This window comes from Amblyomma americanum, chromosome 1, assembly GCF_052857255.1.
Source record: "Amblyomma americanum isolate KBUSLIRL-KWMA chromosome 1, ASM5285725v1, whole genome shotgun sequence".
Classification (NCBI taxonomy): Eukaryota; Metazoa; Arthropoda; class Arachnida; order Ixodida; family Ixodidae; genus Amblyomma; species Amblyomma americanum.
Genome location: NC_135497.1, coordinates 164,001,362 through 164,027,776, shown reverse-complemented (window position 1 = coordinate 164,027,776; position 26,415 = coordinate 164,001,362). Strand labels below are relative to the sequence as shown.

General features: G+C 46.7%; 1 protein-coding gene and 1 pseudogene across 1 annotated transcript; both read left to right on the top strand.

Moving 5' to 3' along the window:
* Positions 1-1,290: 1,290 nt before the first annotated feature.
* On the top strand, positions 1,291-1,798 carry LOC144114103 (Golgi-associated plant pathogenesis-related protein 1 pseudogene; annotated as a pseudogene).
* Positions 1,799-18,350: 16,552 nt separating this feature from the next.
* LOC144114102 (uncharacterized) lies at positions 18,351-19,795 on the top strand. The gene is made up of 3 exons (XM_077647587.1): positions 18,351-18,539; positions 18,629-18,849; positions 18,964-19,795. The coding sequence occupies exons 2-3, from the start codon at positions 18,757-18,759 to the stop codon at positions 19,405-19,407; spliced, it is 537 nt and encodes a 178-aa protein (XP_077503713.1). The 5' UTR covers positions 18,351-18,539; positions 18,629-18,756; the 3' UTR covers positions 19,408-19,795.
* The last annotated feature ends 6,620 nt before the right edge of the window (positions 19,796-26,415 follow it).

Genomic DNA, 26,415 nt, shown 5'->3' with positions numbered 1-26,415 from the left:
TGGCAGTTGTCGATCATCGAGGTTCTCCCGTCGTATCGGCGACAATTTCCGGAGGAGGCCGAAGAAGCTGCCATAGCTTTAGCAATTACCTCCACCACTGCCAAATACATCATCAGCGACTCTAAAACCGCAATTCGAAATTTTTGCAAAGGAAGGGCCCACTCAGCAGCCATCAATATATTACAAAAAATCTCCAATACCCGCCAGATCACATTGACCTGGGTCCCCGCCCATTCGGGCCATCCTGGAAACGAGGCGGCGCACCAATTCGCCTGAGGATTCGTAGTTAACCGGGAGGTGCGTTACCCCGAGCTCAGGTCGGCCAAGGAGCGAATGACGACCTACAAAGAAATTACTACCCACTTCAAGAAAGAAAGACAAATCTTCCCAGACCCACATAGATCTCTAAGTAAAACACAACAAGTCAGTTGGCGGCAGCTCCAAACAAACACTTTCTTTAATCCGTGCATGTACTCCATATGGTTCCCAGAGCAGTTCAGCCCCGTCTGTTCTCTCTGTGGGCACCATAAGGCAGACACACCCGACATCCTATACTCATGTCCTCAAGACAAGCCGTCGAACAGTCTGCAGCTCTCTACCCAATCGCAGTGGGAGGCCGCGCTGCTCAGCTCGAACTCGGAGGTTCAACTCCGAGTCACGGAGCGGGCCCAAGAGGTCGCCGAGCGACATCGTCGGTCGGCCACCTGTCGTCCGGCCTAGAAGAGGTGCCCACCGCGGGGAGGGGAACGTCACCCCAACCCGCGCCAAAGACCTTTTCTTTAATAAAGTTTACCTCCTCCTCCTCCTCATTTTACCAGCGAAACTGGCATTCAGCAACTTCTTCAAAGAGCTTTGATTGGGGCTGGTCCCAGTTATCTTCCCATGCGATCTGTCTATTCTACAGCTAAAACGCCGCCTCTTTATACTCTGATATAGCTCGTAATAAAATTACAACTGAATTCTATCTTCTTTCCGAGGCACTGCGGGATTCCGGGCACTGCTGTTTAGAAATGCGCGCGTGGTGTGTGGGGCACTTGTTATGGACGTGCCCAGCGACGGCTGCTATCAGAAAACGGCTCCTCAGGGAGGTGGGCCTGCGGTGGAACCGCGAAAGTGACTACGTGAAGTGGACTATGGACAACCGTTTCATTAGCAACCTGTGCGACTACCTCAGCGCAACGGTTCTTCACTCCTTCTTTTAACTTTCAATCCCGTGCATTCCCCCCCCCCCCCCTTCCTTTTTCAACTTATGCCTCATGGCACACTTCTCGAATAAAAAAAAATGCGCGCGTTACATTAACCTATTCTCTCTGCATGCATTTGCTCTCAAACTTTAGAACTGCAGTCAATTAAAAGCGAGCATGAAGTTCGACATTTTACGGTCACCACTGACTGGATTGGCCGCAGAACGAAAAGCGTTTGATTCGTGGTACAGCGAAATCCAGCAGCACCAGTTCGGCTGCGAGCCACGCAGTCTCGGCTCCGGCCACTTCACGCAAGTCGTCCGGAAGGCCAGCACCGAGCTCGGCACTGCTCGAGAAGCGCGCACGGCCACCGGCAAGCTCCTGGTTGTGGCCAACTACAACCCGGCCGGCAACCTCATCGGCAGCTTCGCTCAGAACGTGCCTCCGCCCAAGAAGTGAGCGAGCCGCGCCACGACGACTACAAGGCCCTGTGTCGGCCGCGTGTACAGCACGGGCACCGTCGCGCGCAACGGGCTTGCGTGCGTGTAAATATAGTTTCAGCTACAAACACCAGCTGCCACAGATCTCGACCCCCTCCCCTCACCTTAAGGAAGAAGAGGACGCCAAACTCCCCCCACCACCTCCTTAGTTCCCCTCATTTCTACCGCAAGGTTCAAACCTGATTAGCGCAGAAATAAAGACGTACAGGAAAAAAAAACAGGTCTGCGCATTTTCTCTCGGTACCTCAGTCGGGGGTACGGAATTTTCTTGCGTCTAGCGGTATTAATCGACCTCCTAAAGAAGCTGTAGCTTCAAAAATTGTCGACGTGAGCGGGAGAGAGGACCACACGTGTGTGTTGTGACGAAGGAGTCTGCTTTGGTCGGCAGCGTTCCGCTGACTATGTAAGATAATACTATGCAGATAAGATAAGGCTTCGGAAAAATAGAATGAGATTAGGCACAAGGGTACAAGTTGTGGGTGTAACTGTATGCATGATGCTTGCACGGTATGGTGAAAGCGTGCACTAACCTTATGAAAAATAGCAGGATATAATTATACAGTGCGTCAGCGTGGGCTATAATGAAATGCATCTATTTTAAATCACCAGCGCAAGGCTATTTACCAACAAAAATGCGCGCTGGTTTTATATATATATATATATATATATATATATATATATATATATATATATATATATATATATATATATATATATATATATATATATATATATATCATGGTTGATTTTTCTGGTGCTTTACAAGTAATGTCCTTTCGGCGACAAATTATTTTAAGTATTGTTCTCCCGTTCATTAGCACAGCAAATAAAATAAAACAAAAAGATTCCCCTATATATCTATTTTCGGTTACTGTTTCCTTCCTTCATATATATATATATATATATATATATATATATATATATATATATATATATATATATATATATATATGCAAGCACACAAGGAGCCAGAAGTTTAGTGAGCTGCGTTCCATTGCGAACCACATATCACGAATTGAATATTGTCGTTCTCGATTAGCCAGTATGATACATGTTTGAATAGCGCTGTATGCAGTATCTTTAGGATGAAGGCGTTGCACGAGGCAAGTTGGTTTGAATTAATGCAGTCAGTCTACTTGTGCTTACAAGAGGAGCATGGCAGGGGTTGAATGTAAAGAAACAAAGAAATGGCCACGCTGTCGCAATTTTAAAGGCATATTCTGCCGAGCTTGCAATGTTGTGTTTGTCTGCGGTGTGCACATTGCAAATATGCATAAACTGCCACTGCAAAAAAAAAAAGAACGCTTTTGAAACCCGGGTAAATAGATTACATGTGACTCGGTTATTGGCATACTACTACCTAAGATGTTGAAATCCAGAAGAGGAAATTTATGACATAAGACTCTCTCAAGGCGCGTGAGAATTTGGCAAAGCTGCCTGTGTAATCTACGTTTTATTTTGAATGGTTCATGGCGATTTAACGTCCCAAAGCGACTCAGGCAATGAGGGACGCTTTAGTGAAGGGCTCCGGAAACATCGACCAGCCGGGGTTCTTAGACTCGGGCTTACATCGCGCAGTACACGCGTCTCTAGAATTTCGCCTCCATCGAAATACGACTGCCGCATGCTGGAATCGAACCCAAGTCTACCGGATCGTTCTACGATTTGGCCTGAATATTAAAGCAGGGAAGCAATATATAACCTTTGTCCGTAAGGGTCCGAGACTGAGTCCATTTATAAAGATGCGTTTAACACAGAAATCATTTGTTAAGAACCCCTTCAAAATAGTCTCCCTTACAGTCTATACTCAGCTTCCAACGCTTCTTGAGGTCTGGGAAACAGTTGAAAAACGCTTCTTTTGGCAGGACTGTCAGCTCCTTTGTCATGGTGCCTAGAATGGTCTCCACGCTCCCCATCCAGCGACCTTTTAGGGCTTCTTCACACGAGGAATCAGGAAAAAATCGCATGGGGAGAGGTCAGGCCAGTATGGCGCGTGGGGAATTACTACTAAGGCTAATAACCCGACGCCAACACGCCTGCTGTGGGAATTTATTTTCATCGCGCTTTTATCTCAGTGGTACGAAAAAGACGTTAGAGTCGTCCTAGAATGTATCATGGACGAGTCTAGGGTCTTTTTGCTATCACCGAAGTAAAAGCGTGGTGAAAAGAAGTATAAACAGCGGAGCGTGTTGGCGCCGGGTTGTTCGCGTTTCTTTCCATCGAGGTAGTGCAGTAATGCAGTGCTTGGCGAGAAATTTTGTCACACTGAGAGCAGTTTGCGGACTTGCATTATCGTGGAGAAGGCTCCATTGTGCAGATGCCCATAAGTCAGGGCGACGGCGTCGCAGTGCATCACGCATGTGTTGGAGCACGCGGATGTAAATCTCCTGATTCACCGTCTGCCCTTGTGGGACTAACTCGTGTTGTATGACGCCTCTGGCATCGACAAAAACTATCAGCATCGTCTTTGTTTCGGTCTTCTGTCGCCGCACCTTTCTCGACGCTGGAGAGCTTGTGGACCGCCATTCGGCGTTCTGCCTCTTTGTTTGAGGATCGCATTGAAATCACCATGTTTCGTCTTTAGCAATAATGCTGTCGACGAATGTAGCATCCTTCTCTGCCTCGGAGAGCAAATCAGCGCTCACTGATGCCCGCGTGTCCATCTGGTCCTGTGAGGGAGTGCGGCACAAGTCTGGGATTCAGCTTTTGTTTCCCTAAGTTCTCACGCAAAATTTGGTGGCATGTTGTCTTACTAATGTCGAGAGCATCTGATAGCATGCTGACTGTTATGGTGCGGTCTTGCTGTGCGATTTCCCTGATCCGAGCAACGCTGTTTTCCTTGCGTGAGGTTGAAGGGCGCCCCTGCCATGTGTCGTCTTCCACCGGCGTTTCTCCCCGAAACGAACCTCTTGTGCCACTCGAAAACTCGCGCTCGCGATAATGTCTCGTTGCTGTAGGCGTCACGAAGGAGCTCATACGTCTGTGTGGCTGTCTTGGCAAACTTCACGGAGAACTTTATGTTTACACGCTGTTCGAGGTGGACGTCCATCTCTCCATATTCACTCACAGTAGAATGCGCAGATGACAAGTGTCAACGTATTTTTCTACATGCAGTGGCATCTAGCGGCTGCCCCAGCAATTATCATCAATAGCTCAGGTTAGCAAGAAAAGATGGCGCACACATAAGCGGCAACATTTGTTTTGGGGAATCATTTCTAGAGAAGAAAATAAATCAGCCTCCAAACTTTACAGACAAAGGTTGTATATTCCTCCGACCGAAGCAACTACCATCTCCGGGAACATGTCTGTTTGGTTGTAATCTTGACAAACCCATATAGGGGCCTCTTGTACAACGTGGGGGTTTGCATGGCCATCTATGGAAATTGAGAATTTGCATTTACGGTACATGAAAGGCGTGTTTCGTTTCAGCACGGGAGGAACATATATAAGTTTAAACGTGGAAGAAAATCGCGTTACGCATAGAAGTAGTATAGTCGTAGTAATAGTGGTAGTTGTAGTAGTGGTAGCAGTAGTATAGTAGTAGTTGTAGTAGTAGTAGTAGTAGTAGTAGTAGTAGTAGTAGTAGTAGTAGTAGTAGTAGTAGTAGTAGTAGTAGTAGTAGTAGTAGTAGTAGAGCTTTATTCGGCCATAATTTGCAGGCCGAGCATGACGACCGCCTGGGCGACCAGACGTCGCTGTTCTTCCCCTTCAGCGCCAAGCCAGTCGAGCGATGGGGCGATGGATGGAGAAGGGGGCGGATAGGAACCCGACTGCTGAGCAGCCGGGCAGTAGAGGAGGCAATGGGCCAGGTCTGCATAGTTACAGGGGCAGTTGGGACAGGAAGTGTCCGATCGGTAGGGATAGAGAAAGAGGCGGGCATAGAAGTATTAACATGTTGACCTGACACCAAGGGAAGTATGTATATGATCCACTGTAGGTTACTGCAAGGATGATTGGAATCGTAACGGGCAAAATGGGCAACATTCTTTGCCTAAGGACATGCTACATCTACTGCCCGATTTCATGACTTGCTTTGGTGCATCGGGTGACCAACCAAACAGCGGTGTTTTTATATTGTTTTTAGAATAAATTTGCTTTGTTGGACCAGTTTGCAAGCGTTTCGCCTGTCCCGCTGCTTGCAAGTAAGCCGCATTACATGTAAATCAACACAAAACGGTCTAGGGTAACATAATTTCACCCCTGAGAACGGAACTACGCCGATTGAAGCACCATGCTGTATTAGCGACACTTTCCGAATAGAAAGCACACATGAGGTTACTGTTGTGAAAATATACAAGTGACAGGGTTCGATACTCAGTCGCGCAGAATGCTTTCTTTAACAAGGAGAGAGCGCTGGTGATTTAAAACGAGCCGCACTGCGTGGTCGAGGAGGAGCCCAGGTGGTATGATTGTTGTACAGAAAGGCTGTACACCGTGGTGCCGTGAAGGGATCTCCCGAAAAGAGCTGCTGAAGGCGGCTCCTTCTCAGCTGGTTGGTGAATTGTCTTAAGCGGATCACGACAGCATGATACGAACATCGATCAGCATCCTTCAGGTATAGCCTTGTGCGCAGTCTGCTTGCGTGAAGTGCTGCCTCGCCTGAGACTGTATCCAAATGCGATTTCTGCTTAGCCACTATTTCATCGCACACTGAAAGCCTAACAGTAAGTCAATTACAAATGAACCAGGACCAAAGTATCGAGGCTAAGGCGTATTTCAATGCCCCTAAAGTTTCTCGCTAGTCGAATAGATATTCCAAGCTCGGCAGCAACCTAAAACCTTTCTTCAGTGAGGTGACGTTCTGACCAGGACTAGCAGCCCCACCCAAAATGAAGCCTTCCAGAACAAAATCAAAGAAAATCTGCAGGAACAAGAACACATGTGCACTGTAGGAGAACGTAGCTGCTGCATACTTGAGATGAAGGCGCAACTTAGTGAATTCAAGCAACTAAGAACAACTGCGGACAGGGCACCAGGCAAGGTAGCAGCACATCAGGCCAAAGGTACAAACCATGTCCTTTCCAAAAAGGAGGAGAACAATTGTGCCGATTATATTGACCTTTTTTTTAGAAGATGTGGAAGCAAACAAAGCTACAGGAAAAGCGACTTAAAGCTTAAAAGGTGAAAATATCGAAAAAGCCTCAAACATTATGCTGGACGCGAAGCCCTGTGGTCACAAGACCGACATGAAGGCCATGCAGGGAGATGTGGGGCGCATTGAGATGGATGGGGAGTTGTGAGGAGCCTTCAGGCTGTAGCCACTGGCTTACGGGATCTACAGGCTAACATATCGCTTGAATCGTAGAGGATGACAAGGCCGGCATTGATGAACCCCACGAGAAGAATGAGAGCACCGACGACCTGATACAAAGCGTGGGAGCCGCCGCGGTGGCTGAGTGGTTATGGCGCTCGGCTGCCGGCCCAAAAGATGCGGGTTCGATCCCGGCCGCGGCAGTCGAATTTCGATGGAGGCGAAGTTCTAGAGGCCCGTGTGCTGTGCGATGTCAGTGCACGGTAAAGATCCCCAGGTGGTCGAAATTTCCGGAGCCCTTAACTACGGCGTCTCTCATAGCCTGGGTCGCTTTGGGACGTTAAACCCCCATAAACCAAACAAAACATGGGATGGCTGAGTTCAATGTCAGACACAGGTATCACCTAAAAACAAACAAACAAACCAGGCAGGGCTAAGCTTCGCTGCTTATCGCATAAATTTACGCCAAGAGCCGGTTTACTTCGCGCTGTACTGTGCTGCGCTGCTTTTATGCTTACACAGCGCAGAGCAGCTACAGTAAATATAGGCGCGCTGTGTTGAGCTAAGTACGTACGGTAACGGCAGGAGATATTTTGCAGCTTCTTTCTTCTTTGCTTTCGTGCACGGCGAGGGCCTCTCTGAGGCGACGCCGACTTCCACGCTATCGAGCGCGGCGGCGGCGGCCGAGAGCTTCTTCGCCGGCCGTAGCTCTGCCAGAGCTGACGTGCGCACGTGGCTGCTCCTCTAAATTAGGCCCCGCGAAGGTTCTGGCGCCGCGCAAACCGTGGCTGTCGTTTTCTTACGCTATACCTAGCGGTTAGACTTTCCTGTTTTTATTTTTCGAAAATTCGGCGGACATTTTTTCGGTGTTCATTTCAGAACCCAAGTTCCGTTTTTTTTTTGTTTTCTGCGATTGTTATTTCCGACAAATGAAATATGCTGAATTTTTTCGGTGATTAATTGCAGCAATCCACTTTGGTCAAAAGTCAGTTGAAGTCTGTCTGGGGGATTTCGTCATCATGACCGTTTTGCTTACTAGTAATCAGCCTGCAAATGGTAGTATTTGGAGCTGTGCTTACATAAGAAATTGCTATCGTCATTAAAAGGGTATCTCAAGTTAAACGAGACAGCCGGTAGACAGAAATGCAACTAGAAGTTCATTTCTAAGAACTAGGTTGATATGTGAGAGTTGGGTTGTCGCGCTGTGTTGTGCTCAAACGTGGGGCATCACGTGGTCTGCGTATTGATGGCAGCGATGGAACTGCCGACCAATTGTCGCGGTAGCCAGAACATAGTTTTTAGTGACGCCCATGCACAGTTTTGTTTTAGTGTCCTGCATGCAGTTCATTAACCTACTTTGTCGGCTAACTGCTCTAAGCAGGTGATCAGAGTGAACAAACTGTGCTTAGCTAGCAGGCCACCAGGAGGTGGGGCTTCGCGGCCGTCAGAGGCGTGTAAACTAGCCGAGCAACGTCTCAAATCCCACAGATGCGCTTCTTATCCAATAACAGCATCGTCGCATCGTGCCCCTGGTTTCCTGCTTACTTAATTAAAGTTTCGACTGAGTATAACTCGCATTCAACAGCTATCTATGCATTGCGTGCCAAGATTTCTGACCTTTTTCGGTTAACACCGAAATTCTAAAAGTGAATTCGGCGTATTTTTATCTTTTTTTCTTTTTGATTTCAACCGAAATGTCCAACCCCTAGCTTTACCGCACGGTGGCTCTGCGTCAAGACATCTGTCATTCCATACCAAACTTACCAGAGTAAGCGCTCGACCTCCTCCGATCTTGTCCATAAAATTTGTGGGTGCTTTTTCAACGGTTTAAGGTAATTACCCTTAATAATTTTGGGGAAACATTTCCTGTTCATGTGACAGCGCTTTGAAATTTTCAGAGAAGTGTAAAAGTTGGTCTCACTGAAAAATTTTAAAAAATTAAATATTTTACTTTAGCGCTCTAAATGCTTGTAGAGATAATGCATGTGCATTGCGGTTTCTTACAGCACAGAAAATACATTTTTCGCACAGTTTTTTTGTTGTTATAATTTATTATTTTCTCCAAGAAATGTGGTTTTTGCTAATTTTTCATACTCTTTTGCGGCATTGGGGAGAAACGTCAAATGTTCCGGCGCTTCTACATAACAAGTACTATATTATTAGAAGGTTTAAACTTTATTGCAAAACAACAAACTTCAGAAAAAATGTCGAAATTAGAAAAAGTGCGTTGTGCCACGTGTTCGGCCATAAATTTCGTACAGAGGCGTTCCCAGTAAAAATATGAAATGCAGCCCAATTGATAGCTAGCTTCATTGAAACTTCTTTCAGGGATTTTCATTGCAGCCTTTTTTGTTTTAAGCGAGAAAAAAAATTTTGAAGTTCAGCGCCGCTCCTCGAACCATGGTTGCCCCGTACCTCCACTGCACTGCTCTGCATGCTTTCGTTGGTTCCTGAGGGCCATGCGCCGCAGCAAACATTTAAAGAGATAACAGTGCTCCACGGGGCTCTGTGTCGGTAACGATCGAAGCCTGTGTGTGGGCCTGCTGAAGAGTAAAAATCGGTCCACAGCGCCATGGCTACCATCGCGATGGCTCAGTCGCAGTGGCCAGATTCTACCACGGACAATACATAATGTGGAGTGAGCAGATGCCTCAATAACAAGAACAAAAATGATGAAACGCAAATCATATAATATATAATTGGTTTTGGGGGGAAAGGAAATGGCGCAGTATCTGTCTCATATATCGTTGGACACCTGAACCGCGCCGTAAGGGAAGGGTAAAGGAGGGAGTGAAAGAAGAAAGGAAGAGAGAGGTGCCGTAGTGGAGGGCTCCGGAATAATTTCGACCACCAGGGGATCTTTACCGTGCACCGACATTGCACAGCACACGGGCGCCTTAGCGCTTTTCCTCCATAAAAACGCAGCCGCCGCGGTCGGGTTCGATCCCGGGAAATCCGGATCAGTAGTCGAGCGCCCTAACCACTGAGCCACCGTGGCGGGGCAACGCAAATCAGCGCATACGCGTTCTCTAGGCTCCTCGCCGTCAGAGCACGACGACAGCTCTTTCTCGCTGTTCACTGACCGCGGAAAATCGTCCTCGCTTCCATACAGGGCGCTTGAAATGTACTCCAGTAGAGTTAGTTCTTGGGCTAGTTGGTATTCTCGATTGAAGCTCATAGTTTTTCAGCGCAACGGCACACAGCCAAAGAAAAGAAGAAGGACGAACACAGCGCTGACCTTACTTGTCTCCACAGTTCAGACCTTAAGAGTTTGCAAACGCGTTTCACATGCCCCCACGACGGCGGAACAGCACCAAACAAGGCACTCACTTCTGCGGGCGTCACTCTCTTCTTTATGCAGAATGCCAGGAACCTAGCACGGTACGTCGATCTTGCAATGTTGGCCTGCAAGACTGCAGCTGCAAGACTGACGGAAGGTTGGTCAGCGCTGTGTTCGTCCTTCTTCTCTTCCTTCTTCTTTTCTTTGGCTGTGTGCCGTTGCGCTGAAAAACTATGAGCGTTTGAGATCCCACATTTTTTGAACGAATGGGCTAGCGTTGCCTGCGGGAGTGTCTTGCAAGCACCGTACACCCACCTTGCGATGTCTGCAAGTGTCGATCTTGTGAGGTCGGCCCGCTGGGTGATGGTCTGCAAGATTCCAACGCAGTCGTACGCTGTGCGTACGCGATCACTGATCGGTTTATTTAAACAGACACCGCGATGCTGAACTTGGGACGTCATACCGCCAAGAATTAGTATCACGAACTCGATGTGCCAGGCCGCAAGCTTTTCCTTTACGCGCTCAGTTGTATGGCATATAAAAGAGTCAAATGCCGCCAGATGATATCTCAGTTGATGGAATATGCAGATTAATAGATAACTTAAAGGTATCCAGTGCCCCTGGGCCCGACAACATAGCTGCTAAGATTCTTAAAGGTACCAAACTAATATCTTGCTAAATTCCCGTGCAAGTGGAAGTTAAGCAGAGTTGTACCGACCTTTAAAGCAGGGAACCGTTCCGATCCATGCAATTATCGACCTATCTCGCTAACGGGCATTGCATGCAAGTTAATCGAACATAAAATTTATTCTCACAATGCAACGCACCTAGATAATATTTGCTCTTTCTTCTCTAACCAACACGGATTTCGTTCAGGTTATTCATGCGAAACACAGCTTTTCGAATTCACGACTGACGTACCTCCACTCAAACCTAGACTCATCATTTCAAACAGACATAATTTACCTCTATTCTTCTAAGGCTTTTGACCACGTTCCCCACCAGCGCCTCATGACCAAACTTTCCTGCCTGTTCGCGGAGCCACTAGTATCATCATGGATTCACTGTTTTTTAACTAATCGTTCGCAATACAACGTCAATGATAGTCATCCCTCCGCCGCTCCAAATGTTACCTCTGGAGTCCCTCAGTGATCAGTTCTTGGCCCGCTTCTGTTTTTAATCTTTGTTAATAACTTACCTGCTGGAATTATGTCATCCATTCGTCTTTTCGCACATGATTGTGTTCTCTACCGTCGTATTTGCACTAATAGTGATCAGTCTCTGCTGCAGGATGACTTAAACTTAATCCAAAACTGGTGCTTTACCTGGCTCATGAAGTTGAATGTGACTGAATGTAAGTTTATGCACGTGTCCCGGAAACAATCTAACTTGCTCTACTCATTTTCGCTAAACACGACAGTGCTATCGCAAGTTGAACCTTACCGGTATCTTGGCGTCGAAATAACAAATAATCTGAACTGGTCAAAGCACACCAAGTCACTTGCTGCACGTGTTTTGCAAATCAATAGGTTTAATCAGACGACCTCTCACATTTTCTCCGCCCACGGTTAGACTAATCACATATGAAACATTCATCCTTACCAAACTTGAATATGCATCGACTATTTCGAACCCCCATCAAGAATACCTAATCCAGGCGTTAGAAGCAGTCCAAAACCGAGCTGCTCGTTTCATAACATCCAAATATGATTCTCGGCTGAGCGTTACTAATATAAAATCTTCCATTGGTCTAACTTCCCCCCCCCCCCCCCCCATCACGGCGTGAGATAGCAAGAATTTGCCTATTTCCCAAACTTTATCATAATTTCCCGCAATTACGTGAGAGCCTTATTCTGCGCCCCTTGAGATCCTTCCGACGTTTGTTTAATTGCAACAGTCTTCGGAGTATTCATGGTACCACTAACGCTTTCAGTAATTCCTTTTTGCCATACAACTGTTATATTCGAGTGGAATGTACTCCCTGGCGGTATTGCCAATGAAACCAACTAAGTAAAAATTTAAACACTTATTGATTGCTTATTTCTCTCCTCAATTCCTGTAGAAAGCCTTTTTATTTACCTATTTATTGCCTGGTTAATTTCAATGCGTTTACTGTGTTTATTTGTGCTTGTCATTTATATTTTTATTCTATCTTTGTGACCCGTTATCATTTGTTTTACCCATTATGTAATGCCCCATTGGGGCCTTTAAGGAAAAATAATGATGATGATGATGATGATGATGATGATGATGAAGCACTGGCATAGCGCGCACGCCAAGGATAGCGCCAGGCCTCTTCCACACTGAGTCGATCCAGTCGATCATATAAGATCGGTGTCCGTCCACCACTTAGGGCGTACGCGGGCAACAACATTGCCAGGGAATGTTGGTGTGTCCACCGGTACCATTTTCCTCTGATCAAATATGGACTCAACTTGTTCCCGTCTGCTGTGCAACGGAGCATGGCAGACACCGATTCTTTTTTTCATTCCCTGGCGTGAGTATTCGCACCTGCTTGGCGCCTGTCGACTCCGCCGTATAGCTCGACGGCATATCGAATATGGTGTTTGATCGGCGTTCCCGATGTTACTTATAGTATAATCATGCGAACGGCGAAAATCTCGAGCAGCTCAAAAGCGATCGATTTTTCGTCGTAGGCTTTCGGGAGTCATTGGCAAATGTTCTTTCGCCGTCCCAGATAAAAGCCCTTCCTCTTCGTAAATTTGGTGATCTAGCTCCCGCTGACTTTGAAGCAGTACCTTGGAATATTGCGCTGCCTCGCTAGTTGAAGAGCCTTCGCCTTGATTGCATCTGAAGAGAAGGGCACCTGGCTAATTCGCTATTCCTTGAGGTACCCCGCAAGCGAGACTTCAAGCACGGGGAATAATAATAACAATAATAATAATAATTTGTTTGGGGGAAAGGAAAGGGCGCAGCATGTGTTTCATATATCGTTGGACACCTTAACCGCGCTGTAAGGGAAGGGATAAAGGAGGGAGTGAAAGAAGAAAGGAAGAAAGAGATGCCGCAGTGGAGGGCTCCGGAATAGTTTCGACCACCTGGGAATATTGAACGTGCACTGACATCGCACAGTACAGGGCGCCTTGGCGTTTTGTCTCCATAAAAACGTAGCCGCCGCGGTCGGGATCGAACCCGGGAACTCCCGATCAGTATTAGAATCAGATTCTTCTTTCACTCCCTCCTTTATCCCTTCCCTTACGGTGCGGCTCAGGTGTCCAATGATATATGAGACACATAGTGCGCCATTTCTTTTCCCCACAAACCAATTATTAATTATTAAACTAAAAAACTGAAATATTTAAACTGAAAACAGGAGCTCGTTCCCATACGGCGGGGTCTCGGTGTCCACCGAGATATGTGAGACAGATACTGCGCCATTTCCTTTCCCCAAAATTTAATTTTCAGTGGTTAGGCGCTCGGCTATTGATTCGGAGTTCCTGGGTTCGAACCCAACCACGGCTGTGTTTTTATGGAGGCAAAACGCTCAAGCGCCTGTGTGCTGTGTGATGTCAGTGCACGTTAAGGATCCCCAGGTGGTTGAAATTATTCCTGAATCCTCCACTACGGACACCTCTTTGTTCTTTCACTCCCTCTTTTATCCCTTCCCTTACGGCGCGGTTCAGGTGTCCAACGATATGTGAGACAGATAGTGCGCCCTTTCCTTTCCCCAAATACCAATTATGATTATTATTCATTCATTTCGTTAGAATCGCGCAAATATGGTACTTTGGTGCTTCAGTATCGATGGCAGATGCCGGGGCTAGCAAAAATGTTTTACTTCCTTTTTACTATTATTTTTAATAAAACCACTACCACCACCACGAGTCACATGTCATGTACAGGGACGTCCCTGGCGTCGCTGCTCTTGTTTTTCTTGACATGCTAAGCTCTTCGTTCTCGGATAAAACACAGTTTCGCCTGTATCTTCATCCCGAGCAGATTTCATAAAACCCAACTTCTGCATTGCTCTGGGCATGGATTCATTTAATTTTTCTCCGTATTGAAATTGAAGTGAGTTCAATCAGAACCCATGTGAATAAGGCGGGCATCCTTCATTTTGGATTTTCCTCGAGCGCCTCATCTGACAACGCGCTGAGAAGTATTTTAAGCTGAAGCAGCCTGGCTGTGTCGCAAAACAGAGGAAGAAAGGAGATGATTACTGTGACATAGGAGCAGAAGCCTGCCCGCGGCTTAGGGACGAACCTGAATGGACGCATCGAGAGCAGCGGCACGAACGTGAAGTTACCTGCATTTATTCCGTTATCTCATTCGCACCAAACTAGGACAGTCATCTGTGTGAAAACAAGACTTAACTCGGTTTATAGTGACCTGAAGTAAAATTCCAATGACTTTCAGGGCCCAAAATTTACGTTCTTTTAAAGGCTGGTCTCAAAAGTCACTTTTAAACATTATGGAGTTTGTGCACTTTTCTTAGCGGGGGAAAAGGCAGACGATAATCATGGTCCACATATAACCGTATAATGTGTACTGCCCCACGCTTCTGTACTGGCTATTTGCAAAATGTCAGGTATGTGCTGACATTTCCCGAAGCTTAGAATTCTGGTCGTATGGTCCTTGAGAAAGACGGCCTTGCAGATAAGGTCGGCATCTCATAAGAACTCACACATATGAATTGCAATCGTTTTTATTTATTGTCTATGTGATATGGTTAAAGAGATTTTCATATTGGCATTTGGTAATGAATCAGCTACATACATGAGGACGACACAGCACACTAACCTGACGTGCACCTTAGTTCAAGAAGTATGGAGTCCTCGCCACTAATCCTTTTCCCAATGGTTCCCGCAGCGCTTGAAGAGCTCACAGCGGAACGCGGGCCAGTGCGGTAACAATAGCAATTTTCTTGGCGCTTGTCCACGCGACGAGCACAGCCGGCGGCCGTGGACTACTACGGGCTGCCGGCTCGTCGGTCCATTCTATTGAGCAAGTTCAGCGGCCAGGTTTATCTGCCTACCGAAGGCAGTATGGCCCTGCTGCACTGTATCAGCAGGAGCTGACCAGCGAAATGAACCAACTGTCATGAGGCGAGGAACTAAAGCTCCGTTTTTACGAATGAGGAGTAGGGGGCCGCACCGGACTCAAATTCAAAAGGTCCTCATCATCCGGCACTCAGAAGGTGCCGTTTTCAAGATGGTCTCCGGAAGTCATCAGATTTCTAGACGAAGAGGTCAGCTAACCATAGCACGCCGAGTCCGTTGTCTTTTAACTGAAATCAAAACCTTCGAAAGACGCCTGACGACGAGGCGAGGAGGTCAGCTTCCCCCGGCACGCCGACTCTGCAGGTTGTCCTCAGTCCGGAAACCTCCATGGCCTCCGAAAGGCGCTGGCTGCCGATAACAGGAGGTAACCTTCCCCGGACACAACGAGTCTGATGTTTTCGGGGCGGAAACCTGGCCTCCTGAAGACGCTGCATGCCGAGGTGAAAAGGTCACGTTCTCCCTGCCCGCCATGTCCATTACCCTCAGGCGAAATCCTGTCCTCCAGAAGACGCTGCACGACGATGTGAGGTTTCCCCCCGACATAAAGAGTCCGTTAATTATCATCAGGGCGAAATCCTTGACTTGTGAAGACAGCGCCATGCTAGGCGTGCCGATCGGATTCCCGCGCATTGCAGATCCGCTGTCCTCAGGCCGGTTTACGGTTTTATGGCTTTATGAGGTTTAAAGTCCCAAAGCGACCCGGGCTATGAGGAACGCCGTAGTGGAGGGATCTGGAAATTCGATCGCTTGGGTCCTTTAACGTGCACTTACATCGCACATAACATGGGCCTCTAGCATTTCGCCGCCATCGAAATGCGACCGCCGCGGCCGGGATCGAACCCGCGTCGTTCGGGTCAAGAGCCTAGTGCCATAGCCACTGAGGCGGACCGACAGCGCAATTTTAGCAAGATTGTTGCATAGCCTTGCCTTGCATAGATCAGATATTTCAGTGACTGCACCCGAATGCAAAGGAGAGCCCAAACGTTAAAATTATTCGCAGAACTGTCTGAATGTATTTCCCGAAATTTTCAGAGGAGGAGTCAGTAATGCTCCATTGAGTTTTTTTCAGCGCAGAATTTGTACAGAGGGACGAGCACCAGTGCAAATGTGTACATAAAAGTTAACTTCCAGATATAATGGTGTAGCTCAAATCAAAAGGCTACAAAAAATTGATTTTTGAGGAAATGAAAGGAGTACCCAGATTTGAACCAGACCGCGGCGGCCGCGTTTCGACGGACACGAAACGCAAAAGCCACCCGTGAGCTGTGCGATGTCAGTGCACTTTAAAGAACCCCAGGTGGTAGAAAATATTCCGGAGGCCTCCACTACGACATCTCTTCCTTTCTTCTTTGACTCCCTACTTTATCCCTTCCCTCACGGCGCGGTTCGGGTGTGTTACCGATATATGTGAGGTAGTTACTGCGTCATTTCTTTTCCTCAAAAACCAATTTTTAAATGAAAGGCGCAGTAACTCCTTCGCTTCTCTCTGGACACCTCAACCGCGCCGTTAGGAACGGGATGAAGCTGGGAATGAAAGAATAACGAGAAAAATAGATGCCATAGTGGAAGGCCCTGGTATAATGTCTACCACACGGGTGGCTTTTTTTTGCGTTTCGCCTTCGAACCCGACCGCGGGGGCCGCGTTTAGATGGAGACGAAACGCGAAGGCACCCGTGTGCTGTGCAATGTCAATGTACGTTAAAGATCGCCAGGTAGTCGCAATTAATTTCCGCAGACCTCCACTACGGCACCTCTCTCTTCCTTTCTTCTCTGAGACGACCACCTCTGAATTTTTTAGTCATAATATATTATAATAAATGAAGAAATATATATGGCAAAACATTTTTCCGTTGCGTTCATTACGGTAGAGAAATGGAAAGGACATTTTTGTTTTGTCTCAAATGGACCGCAACACACAAGCTTGTATCGTCTGCCCTGCAGCTGTCGCTACTTGCACAGTAAGTTCACCGTCGGATGAGGGGTCGGCGACGAGTTCCTCGTGCGAAATACAAAGCATCCATGCTTCAGCCGTGAGTAGGAGAACAGCGTTCTGCGTCGCGTTGAAACCGGCGATAAGCGGAAAATGGGGTGCGACTTTCGATGGCTGTCCCTTCGCTCTCAGACAGCGGCCGACCGACCACTTTGAGGCGCCGCCGTATTTATACACAGACGTGAAAGACGGTACTGTAAGCCTATAGGGAGTTTCGCACTAACATACATAGATACGTATACACGACCATGTACGCAAAATACATTTTTCACGTGCGTTTTTGACCCGCCGCTGTGGCTCAGTGGTTAAGGCGCTCGGCAACTCATCTGGAGTTCCCGAGTTCGAACCCGACAGCGGCGGCTTCATTTTTAAGGAGTAAAAACGCTAAGACGCCCGTGTGCTGTGCGATGTCAGTGCCCGTTAAAGATCCCCAGGTGGTCGAAATTATTCCGGAGCCCTCCACTACAGCACCTCTTTCTCCCTTCACTCCCTCCTTTATCCCTTTCTTTAATGGCGCAGTTCAGGTGTCCAACGATATACAGGGCAGATACTGCGCCATTTATTGCCCCCCTCCCCAAAACCAATTATTATTTTGTTTGAAACGCGCACCTTCTTTTTCCGTCTGCTAGCCTACACCTCCAAAAAAAAAAAAAGCGGTGTTTAACGTGTAGTCCTCGTGCTACACTACGCGTAAAAGAAATGCGTCCGTGTAGATGGGCGGAGCTACACTTTTTCTACACTGGCAAAAAAAAATGAAACCATGCTAAACTAGCTACACTCGTGTAGCCAGTGTAGGTAATAAAAATGGCGCCAATGTAGCAGACGACGCCGCTGCGTCCAGCGTTACCATTGGCTGCGCCGTCGGCTAAAGACTCCCAGTGGTCCTTGCGAAAACACGTGACTTCCGGCAACCTTTTTGGCGTGCAGCTCTGATAGCGAGGGCCTCTCCTGAGCTTTCCCTCCTCCATGCGTGGCGGCCTCTACTCTAAATCTTCCTTGATTGACTGATTGAAACAAGTTTTATTTCCATCAAAAAAAAAAAAAGCCGCCTCCACCCCCCCCCCTCCTCTCCGACTACATGGTTTGACGTCACCATCCAGTTTCTTCGACTCTTTTCGCAGTATACAAAGCACCGCATCCGCTTCCGGCGTTTTGGCCAATCAGGTGCGGCCACTGCACATGTCACGCGTCGTGCGTGTCATCGAGTCACCCTCAGCTCCAGTCACGCGTCGAACATCTTGCGAATTGGACGCAGTTTTCGAGCCCGAAGAGCCACGTCACTGCTGCTGCACTGCTCCAAGACACCGGCGAAGGTAGGTCTCGCAGTCCCCACCTCGAAGCAACGCGACGATGTTCCAGGGCTCTGCTGAACCATTACTGGCGGTGCCTGCGACGCTCGCAGACAACGTCGGCCCTTGCCACTGGCGCGGAGTCGTTCTTGAAACATCGTACGACGCACGAGCCCACGGTGGTACCCGAGCGCGGAACGCCAGCGTTCTACTGAGAACTGCTGCTGTCTGCCCTTCGGCTATGAAGCCGCATCGCCCCTGCAGCTTGGAGTTGCAACAGCAGTGGAACCACACCGTCATGTTTCCAGCTGGGCAGCCAGGGAGTGAGGTCAAGGTACGTTCTACGTGCACTCTTCGCGCGGTTGTGGCTTGCGTTCATCTCATCGACATAATGGAATACGTTGTGCTCTCCGCCGAGTCGTCTAAACACCGTTTCTGTCTTGCGCAGACCAACCATCTCGCCATGCTCGAACAGTGCGAGGTGACTGCACCTGTCAATGGCCGCGCTGGTCAACGTGGCAAGCGGGTCGGTCATAGCCCCAGTCGCCGCCTGGCACGCCCTGGTCGTCGCCTGCGTCCGCGGCGTCCGCACCGCCACCGCGGAGAAGGTTGCCACCTCGTGCTTCTGGCTTCCGGCCACGCTGCTGCTCGAGACCACCGTCTTGCGAGAAACCCAGCTGTCGATGAATCCGGTGCCCGTGGTTGCCTCCAGGTCTCCGAAGAAGCAGAACACCTCGTCGACCTCCGCCTGGATCGCTTAGAGGCTGGCTCTCGAGGACTCCGCAGCGCGATAGACCTTGATGCTTTTAGATCCGCTGCGGAAGTACCACCAGTGCCTGCTTTCGTCGCGCCGCGTCTCCTGTGGTATATGGCCGTCGCATTCGACGGCTAGCACGCATGGCGTACGTGCGAGTCGCTTGCGGGTTGGCTGCAGGACGCAGCACAGGCGAAGGAACTCAAGCGTCAGTGATGGGCCGCTCTTCATCGTCTTCAGAAGATGAGGCAAGCGCTGGCGTTCGAGCTCAGTGCGGCTTCTGCGCCCAGCCGCGCCGCTGGCTGATTATGTACTTGAAGCTGAAGATAGGCGGCCACCTGCTCTTCAAGAGCAAAAATATTTGCGGACGCGTCACATTCTTTATGGTCTAATCGTTTAAACGTGATCTGAATTGCTCAAATTTTCGCCTAATTTCTTGACGTAATTTTATTGATGCCGATTTTTTCTTCAATTTGTTGCTGATATTTACTGGAGCACTGTTTTTCGAATAAATACAGGAGCTGTCCAGAAAATGTCATTCTGAATGTCAAGGGCAAGCCACCGAGGTGGCACAGTGGTTTATTGCGTTCGGCTGCTGACTCGAAAGACGCGGGTTCGATCTCGGCCGTGGCGATCGAATTCTAGAAGCCCGTGTACTGTGCGATGTCAGTGCACATTAAAGACCCCGAGGTGGTCGAAATTTCCTGAGCACTTTACTACGGCATCTCTCATAGCCTGAGTCGCTTCGGGACGTTAAACCCCATAAAATAAACTCATAAGCCAAACAGAATATCAAGGGGATGTCTTTAATGCGCTCGTGTTCTGTCGTGTCCCTGCTTTTGCGCTATGGAACCTCGTGTGAATTATCCACTAGCCTGAACAATCTCCCTTCTTATGCAGAAAGTCTGATACTGATAAAGATGATACTGTAAGCATAGGCAGGTTCGCACTAACAAACAGATGCGTGGATGTCCATGTACGCAAAATACATTTTTTCCCTTGGGTCGCACAGCGCCGATAGCAACGTACGGAACGAACGCGGCTTACCTAAATGTGAAGTAGCGTTCGGCAGACTAAAATACGCACATTCTGGCGTGTGAGCAGTTTTTATCTTTCTAGAAGGTAAGGTTGCCGCTGTCCGTCTTGTAGGTGCACCGCCATAAAGCTGCCATCGTCCAGGCAGACGGACTTCACAGACTTGCGAGGCTTCGCGGAACTGCTCGCGACATTTACAGCCACAAAAAGGCGTTGTGAAACTCGCGCCTTCTTTTTTCGTCCGGTAGCCTACACCACACCTCCAAACAAAACGGTGTAGAAAGTGTAGTTACCATGCTACACTACGCGTAAAAGAAATGAGTCCGTGTAGGTGGGCGGAGCTACACTTTCTCTACACTGGCAAAAAAATGGACCCATGCTACACTGGCTACACTAGTGTAGCGAGTGTAGGTAAAAAAATGGCCATACTTTTTGCAAGTCATCGTGACACGTGGTTTTTGTGCCACGTCATCACCTTGACACGTTATCCACCAATTACTCCCCTTAATTAGTGATGGCATTGTTTTCCAATTTGTCAGTTTCATCTCACTAATTAAATAATTATCTCAATTGTAGTAATCAACTTCTTAATTGATTTTACTCATTAACAATGTGATATCATTCTTCATCACAGCATAAAACACCATTAATCTATTACCATTATCATTAAACTTGTACAGCCGGCGCGGTGGCTCAGTGGTTATGGCTGATGACCCAAAAGACGCGGGTTCCATCCCAGACGCGGCAGTCGAATTTCGATGGAGGCAAAATTCTAGCGGCCTGTGTACTGTGCGATGTCATTGCACGTTAAAGAACTCCAGGTGGCTAAAATTTCCGCAGCCCTTCACTATGGTGTCCCTCATAGCCTGAGTCGCATGGGTCTTTAAGCCTCAACAAATCAAAGATCATTAAACTTTTAAACATTTATTCATCATGAGTGACGTCATCTGTAGGACCCATTTCGCGGACAAGATCTGTGAACACAACTGAGTTATATAACGCTTGCGCATTAATAAATTGTAAATCGTCATCATCTGTAGCGACAGAAAACCAAAACAGCAAGCTATCGCAGCAAGGGTGCAGGTTGCGCCATCAAGCGGCTTCCGGTCTAATGGTCGCTCTACCGTGCAGGGAGATGCATAGAAACTCACAGAAGAAACAAGCCGTTATTGATTTTTGTCGTCACACGCAGTCGTGCTCAGACATGTTGCCGCCCCGGTTTGCATCGACGCCAAGGTGCGCGACTGTGTCTACACGTGCGTCTGGTTGCATAATACGCAGCGATTTGGGAGCCAGCTCAAGACATATATCGAAGCTCATGCGCGTAGCGTGCGCCTAACCAGATGTGAAAAACGGCTAAAGCGTGCTGCAGTAACATTACCGCCGTTACTGGCACCTAATCAAATGGCCAGATTGGCGAGTTGCAAGTTATATTTCCTTGAATGTCATATCTGCCTAAGCTAAATAATACACACCAGCCTTTACAGAGCCGAACAGAAAGTACATACATAAAGACCTTGTGTAGAATTCAATGATTTAAAGGTACTGAAAGGCATTAGGCCGAAGAGAAATGTACCAGAAAGGAATACTTATACATGGATGAAATCCATGTTCAAAAATATTCAATAATTTTTGGAAGATCCTTGAAAGCAAAGAGAGAAGCAGCCCTCCCTTTCGTCACCATATTGCAGACTCAGAAAAAAACAGTACAATATATGAGTTATATATATGAGCTGGTGAGCTTTCGAAAAATGAAATTTACGAAAAAGCATACAGCTAAAACACACTGCCTAATGTTACCAAATATCTTCCTGTGTTGCTGAACAGTATAAAACAAAAATATTGCACTTGATGAAATGATATTCTGAGAGATGTGTAATTTTGTAACTTTACCTTTAAACATGTAATTAATTGGCATCATAATTTGTCTTATGCTGTTCAAAAGGCGACGTGTGTGACATTATGCAATGTGTAAACGCCTTTGTATATTCTGTATATGTATGAGGTGAAAATCCTTGCTAATGTGCATTAGTTTGCAATTGTCATTGCACTGCTGTGAAAGTAGTTCTCATTACATTTTGCCAACGGACATGTTTCTTTATTTATTTCACATACCTACTATTTCTGAGGCACCGTGGAGGTGAGTGGTACAGCTGTCACAAAAAATGCAGTATACAGAATTGGCAGGTCATACTATGGTAACACAAAGTTATGGATATAAACATGTGAATAAAGAGTGCATAATTATGTGGCTTTTTTCAAATAATGAAGCAATACACTAATATCATGTGTCAACAATTGCAATGGGGTTTCTTAATGTACAGGGGGTTACACCTCTGCCTATATGTGTTACTTGTGACAGTGATTACTACTTGCTCCCAGTGCCATGTACTTCTATATGACAAAAATAAAATTGTAATAAAATCAAACAGCAACATATACCACTTGACAATTAAAAACCTGCATGAAGTCCTGCTACTTCCTCTCATCTTTGTGCCTTGCAGTTGCCTCCTAGATGAGTAATATAATTATGCCCTCCCCCTTTGTCATTTCCCTTTCAACCTACAAGGATGGTTAAAAACTAAGGTAACAAGCGCCCGTGTGAATTAAATTCTATGTCTGGATACAAGGCACGATCAAATCTGGTAGATTGAGGTAGTTGTGCCACTGCACTTTGAAATAAGTAGCAACATATGTGGAGAGGCTACAACATTGCAAACTCTCTCACAGAAAATATCCGCCCCCAGCCAAAGGGCTCTCCAAAGCAGAGGGGGTTAGGTGGTGAAGCCGACAACTCACCCGCCCGTCTCAACCTAATAAACTCCGGTTCCTACAACTCCAAATGCAAAGTGTGTGGAGGAGACAAGCCTGCATCACATAGCGTGGATCTGCCCAAGCAATTCATCTGGCGACCTGACGCAGTGGCAACTATTGAGGGGTGGGAGGCTGCCCAGTCCAGCTTTAGACTTGAAGCCCAAAGGGCCTTCGTAGCATGAGCACGGACAGAAGTGACAGCAGCTGGAGCCCCTGACTATAGATCCCTCCCACACATCCCCCGGCCAAATCTCCCAACAATGTTTTTCATTCATTCCATTCATTCATTCATTCATTCATTCATTCATTCATTCATGCATTCATTAAGTAATAAGATGGAGGCATTGACTGATACATGGTTGGCGATTGAGGTGCAAAATGTAATAAGGTTTCCGCGTTTAAAAAGAATGTCCCCAGTTGCCATTCATCAGCAACTAGTGGAAGTTTATGAAGCGAGTGTAATGTAAAGAAAACAAGTGCAGTTTTGGTGCCAGGATTTTGATGAAGAGAACAGATGTGTGAGACGGAGCATAGGTCAGGTTGACCAAGCACGTCCACCTCAAATGTCAATGTGCCATGTGGAAGGGTTGATTCGAGATGGTCGTTGCATTCATGTGAGGTAGACTGCTCACAAACTCAACATCTCCGTTGAGAGTGTATTGTTGTGTTGGGTTTTATGGCATATAGGGAGCTAAGGCCATCACGCGCGAAGCTCAAGGTATAGAATAAGTTTCCTGTAGAATGTTTAGAAATTTGAAATATTATCGATGGTGCAGATGGCCTAAAAGATTGTACTGTATAGTAATAACAGAGGAGTAGAAATTTGGAAATGGCTAATTGTAAAAGCCTTAAAGAAGACCAGGTACCTCAGCGGCTAACCTTGGCTGGGCAAGAATCCTGAGGCTCCGAACATATCAAATAAAAACCTCAGCCTTTTTCTTTAGGCATGAGAAAGTGGGTGAGGTCTACAAAAAACTAGCAAACCAGTTGGTCAGAATTTAAGGTCTTTCGAAAAATCCTGCCTCTCTTAAAAAACTACAAACGCAAAATTGATTAAAGTGTTTTTTTCTTAGTCTTTGCAGTTTCACGCAAGATAATAAGATGTGGTTAACGGCAAGTTCACCTCCGCATTCCTCGCAAACTGGCTTGTCTTCTTTTGTTAGGAGGAAGTTGTGCGTAAGGTGTGTGTGGCCTATTCGGAGACGGCAGAGAATGACTTCCTTGAATCGTTCCTGGTGCACACAAGACATTAATTCGCCTAAAACGGGCTTTAGCAAGCGTAGCTTCTTATTTACCTCATTGCTCTAAGACGACTGCCATTTTTTTCTTAATTTACGCTGTACTAAGTTCACGCAATTCTTAAAAGGTATAATTACTTTTTTATTTCCTTGCCACGAGCTTTAGCAGCGCAGAAATCTGCCCTCTCGTTGCCTTTTATTCCGACATGAGTCAGAACCCAGCAGAGTTTTATGTTTTGTCCTCGAGCTGTGGCTGTTACTATCTTGTGTATGATACCAGCAAGAATCGGAGTGATTGCATTTCTAGAGTGCAGAGCTGTAAGTATACTGAGGGAGTCTGTAAATAATACTGTTGGTGAGGTTCTCGTTTACTATTTTTTCTACGGCCACACAGAATGCATAACGTTCTGCAGAGAAGATGGATGCGAACTGTGGAAGCCGTACTGTTTTCTCCGACTTCCCTCGGACCACTGCGCTTCCTACGTAAATGTCCGTTCTTGAACCATCTGTATAAAAGTGCGTAAAGCTACTGTATTTCTCTTTGAGCGCAAAGAATTCTTGTACTATATGTTGTGGAGTTTGTTTTTTATATAACTGTATCAGAGTAAGATCAGAGATTACAGGAATATTGTACCATGGAGGCAGTGGATCTCGTCTCTGCGCAAAGTCAGGCAATATATCTAATATGCCGAGGTTTCGGCAAATCTCTTCAAAACGCATGAGGAGTGACCTGATAGCTAGCGGTTTGTTGTTAAAGAGTGTTGTACATGGGCACTTTGTGACCATGGGCTAACATAGGTGTTTGGGCAAAAAATAGATTTTTAAAATGTATGAGCATGTGAGCATGGTTCTTCTGTCTGTAAGTGAGGGTTCGTTGATTTCAACATTAAGACTATTCATGGGCGACGTCCTGTAAGCACCAAAGGAAAGACGCATATCTAGATTATGTATTGGATCTAGCTGTTTCAGGTACGAAGGCCTCGCTGACCCATAAACTATATATCCGTAATCTAAGGTAGAGCGTACCACGGAGCAATAAATTTTTGAAAGACTTGTCCTGTCAGCACTCCAACGTTTACGTGACAGTACTTTGAGTATATTAAGGGATCCGGAGGCTTTCTTTTTCAGTGCATTTATTAGAGGCAGGAAAGTGAGTTTTTTGTCAAAGGTTATCCCTAGAAATTTGTGCTCATTTTTGACGGATGTCTGTGTTTAGTTCAGGTGTATGAATGGGTCGGATTGTATGCCTCGTTTCAGCAAGAAAAGAATGGCTACTGTTTTCTCTGTGGAAAGCTGGAAATCATTCTGATCTGCCCATGTCATTAGTTTATTCAATGTCAACTGTATTTGTATCTCGCATGTTGCTACGTTTGAGGATGTGCAGGCTATTTGAAGATCATCAATGTACACTGAATACAGGATGGACTTTGGGATTATTTTACTTATGAAATTCATTTTTATAATAAACAATGTTGAGGTTAAAATACACCCCTGAGAAACCTCGTTCCCTTGAACGAAGCTCCTGGACAGGGTTGATGCTGGGCGTGCTTGAAATGAGCGGTCGGAAAGGAAGTCATTCAGGCAGTTCAACATCTTGCCATGGATACCTAGGTCGCGGAGGATCCCAAACCTCCAGGTTGTATCATATGCTTTCTCTATATCGAAGAAAACAGCAAGACAGTGCTGTTTGTGTGTAAAAGCTTCTCTTATTGTGTTTTTGAGGCGCACTAGACAGTCAGTAGTTGAGCATGCCTTTTTAAAACCACATTGATGGGTATCGAGAAGTTCACGCGATTCAAGGAAAAATGTCAGTCTAATATTATGGACACTTTCAAAAGATTTGGCAAGACAGCTTGTGATGGCTATCAGCCTATACCTACAAGGGGAAGTTGGTGCTTATCCAGGTTTCAGGAATGTCACTATGACGACTTTCTTCCACTCCTTAGGTATTTTTCCTTCTATGAATATTTTAATGAAGAAATTCAGGAGTGCCTCTATGGCCGGCTGGGAAAGATGGGCAGGCACTTGATAGTGTATCTGGTTGAGTCCTGGAGCAGTT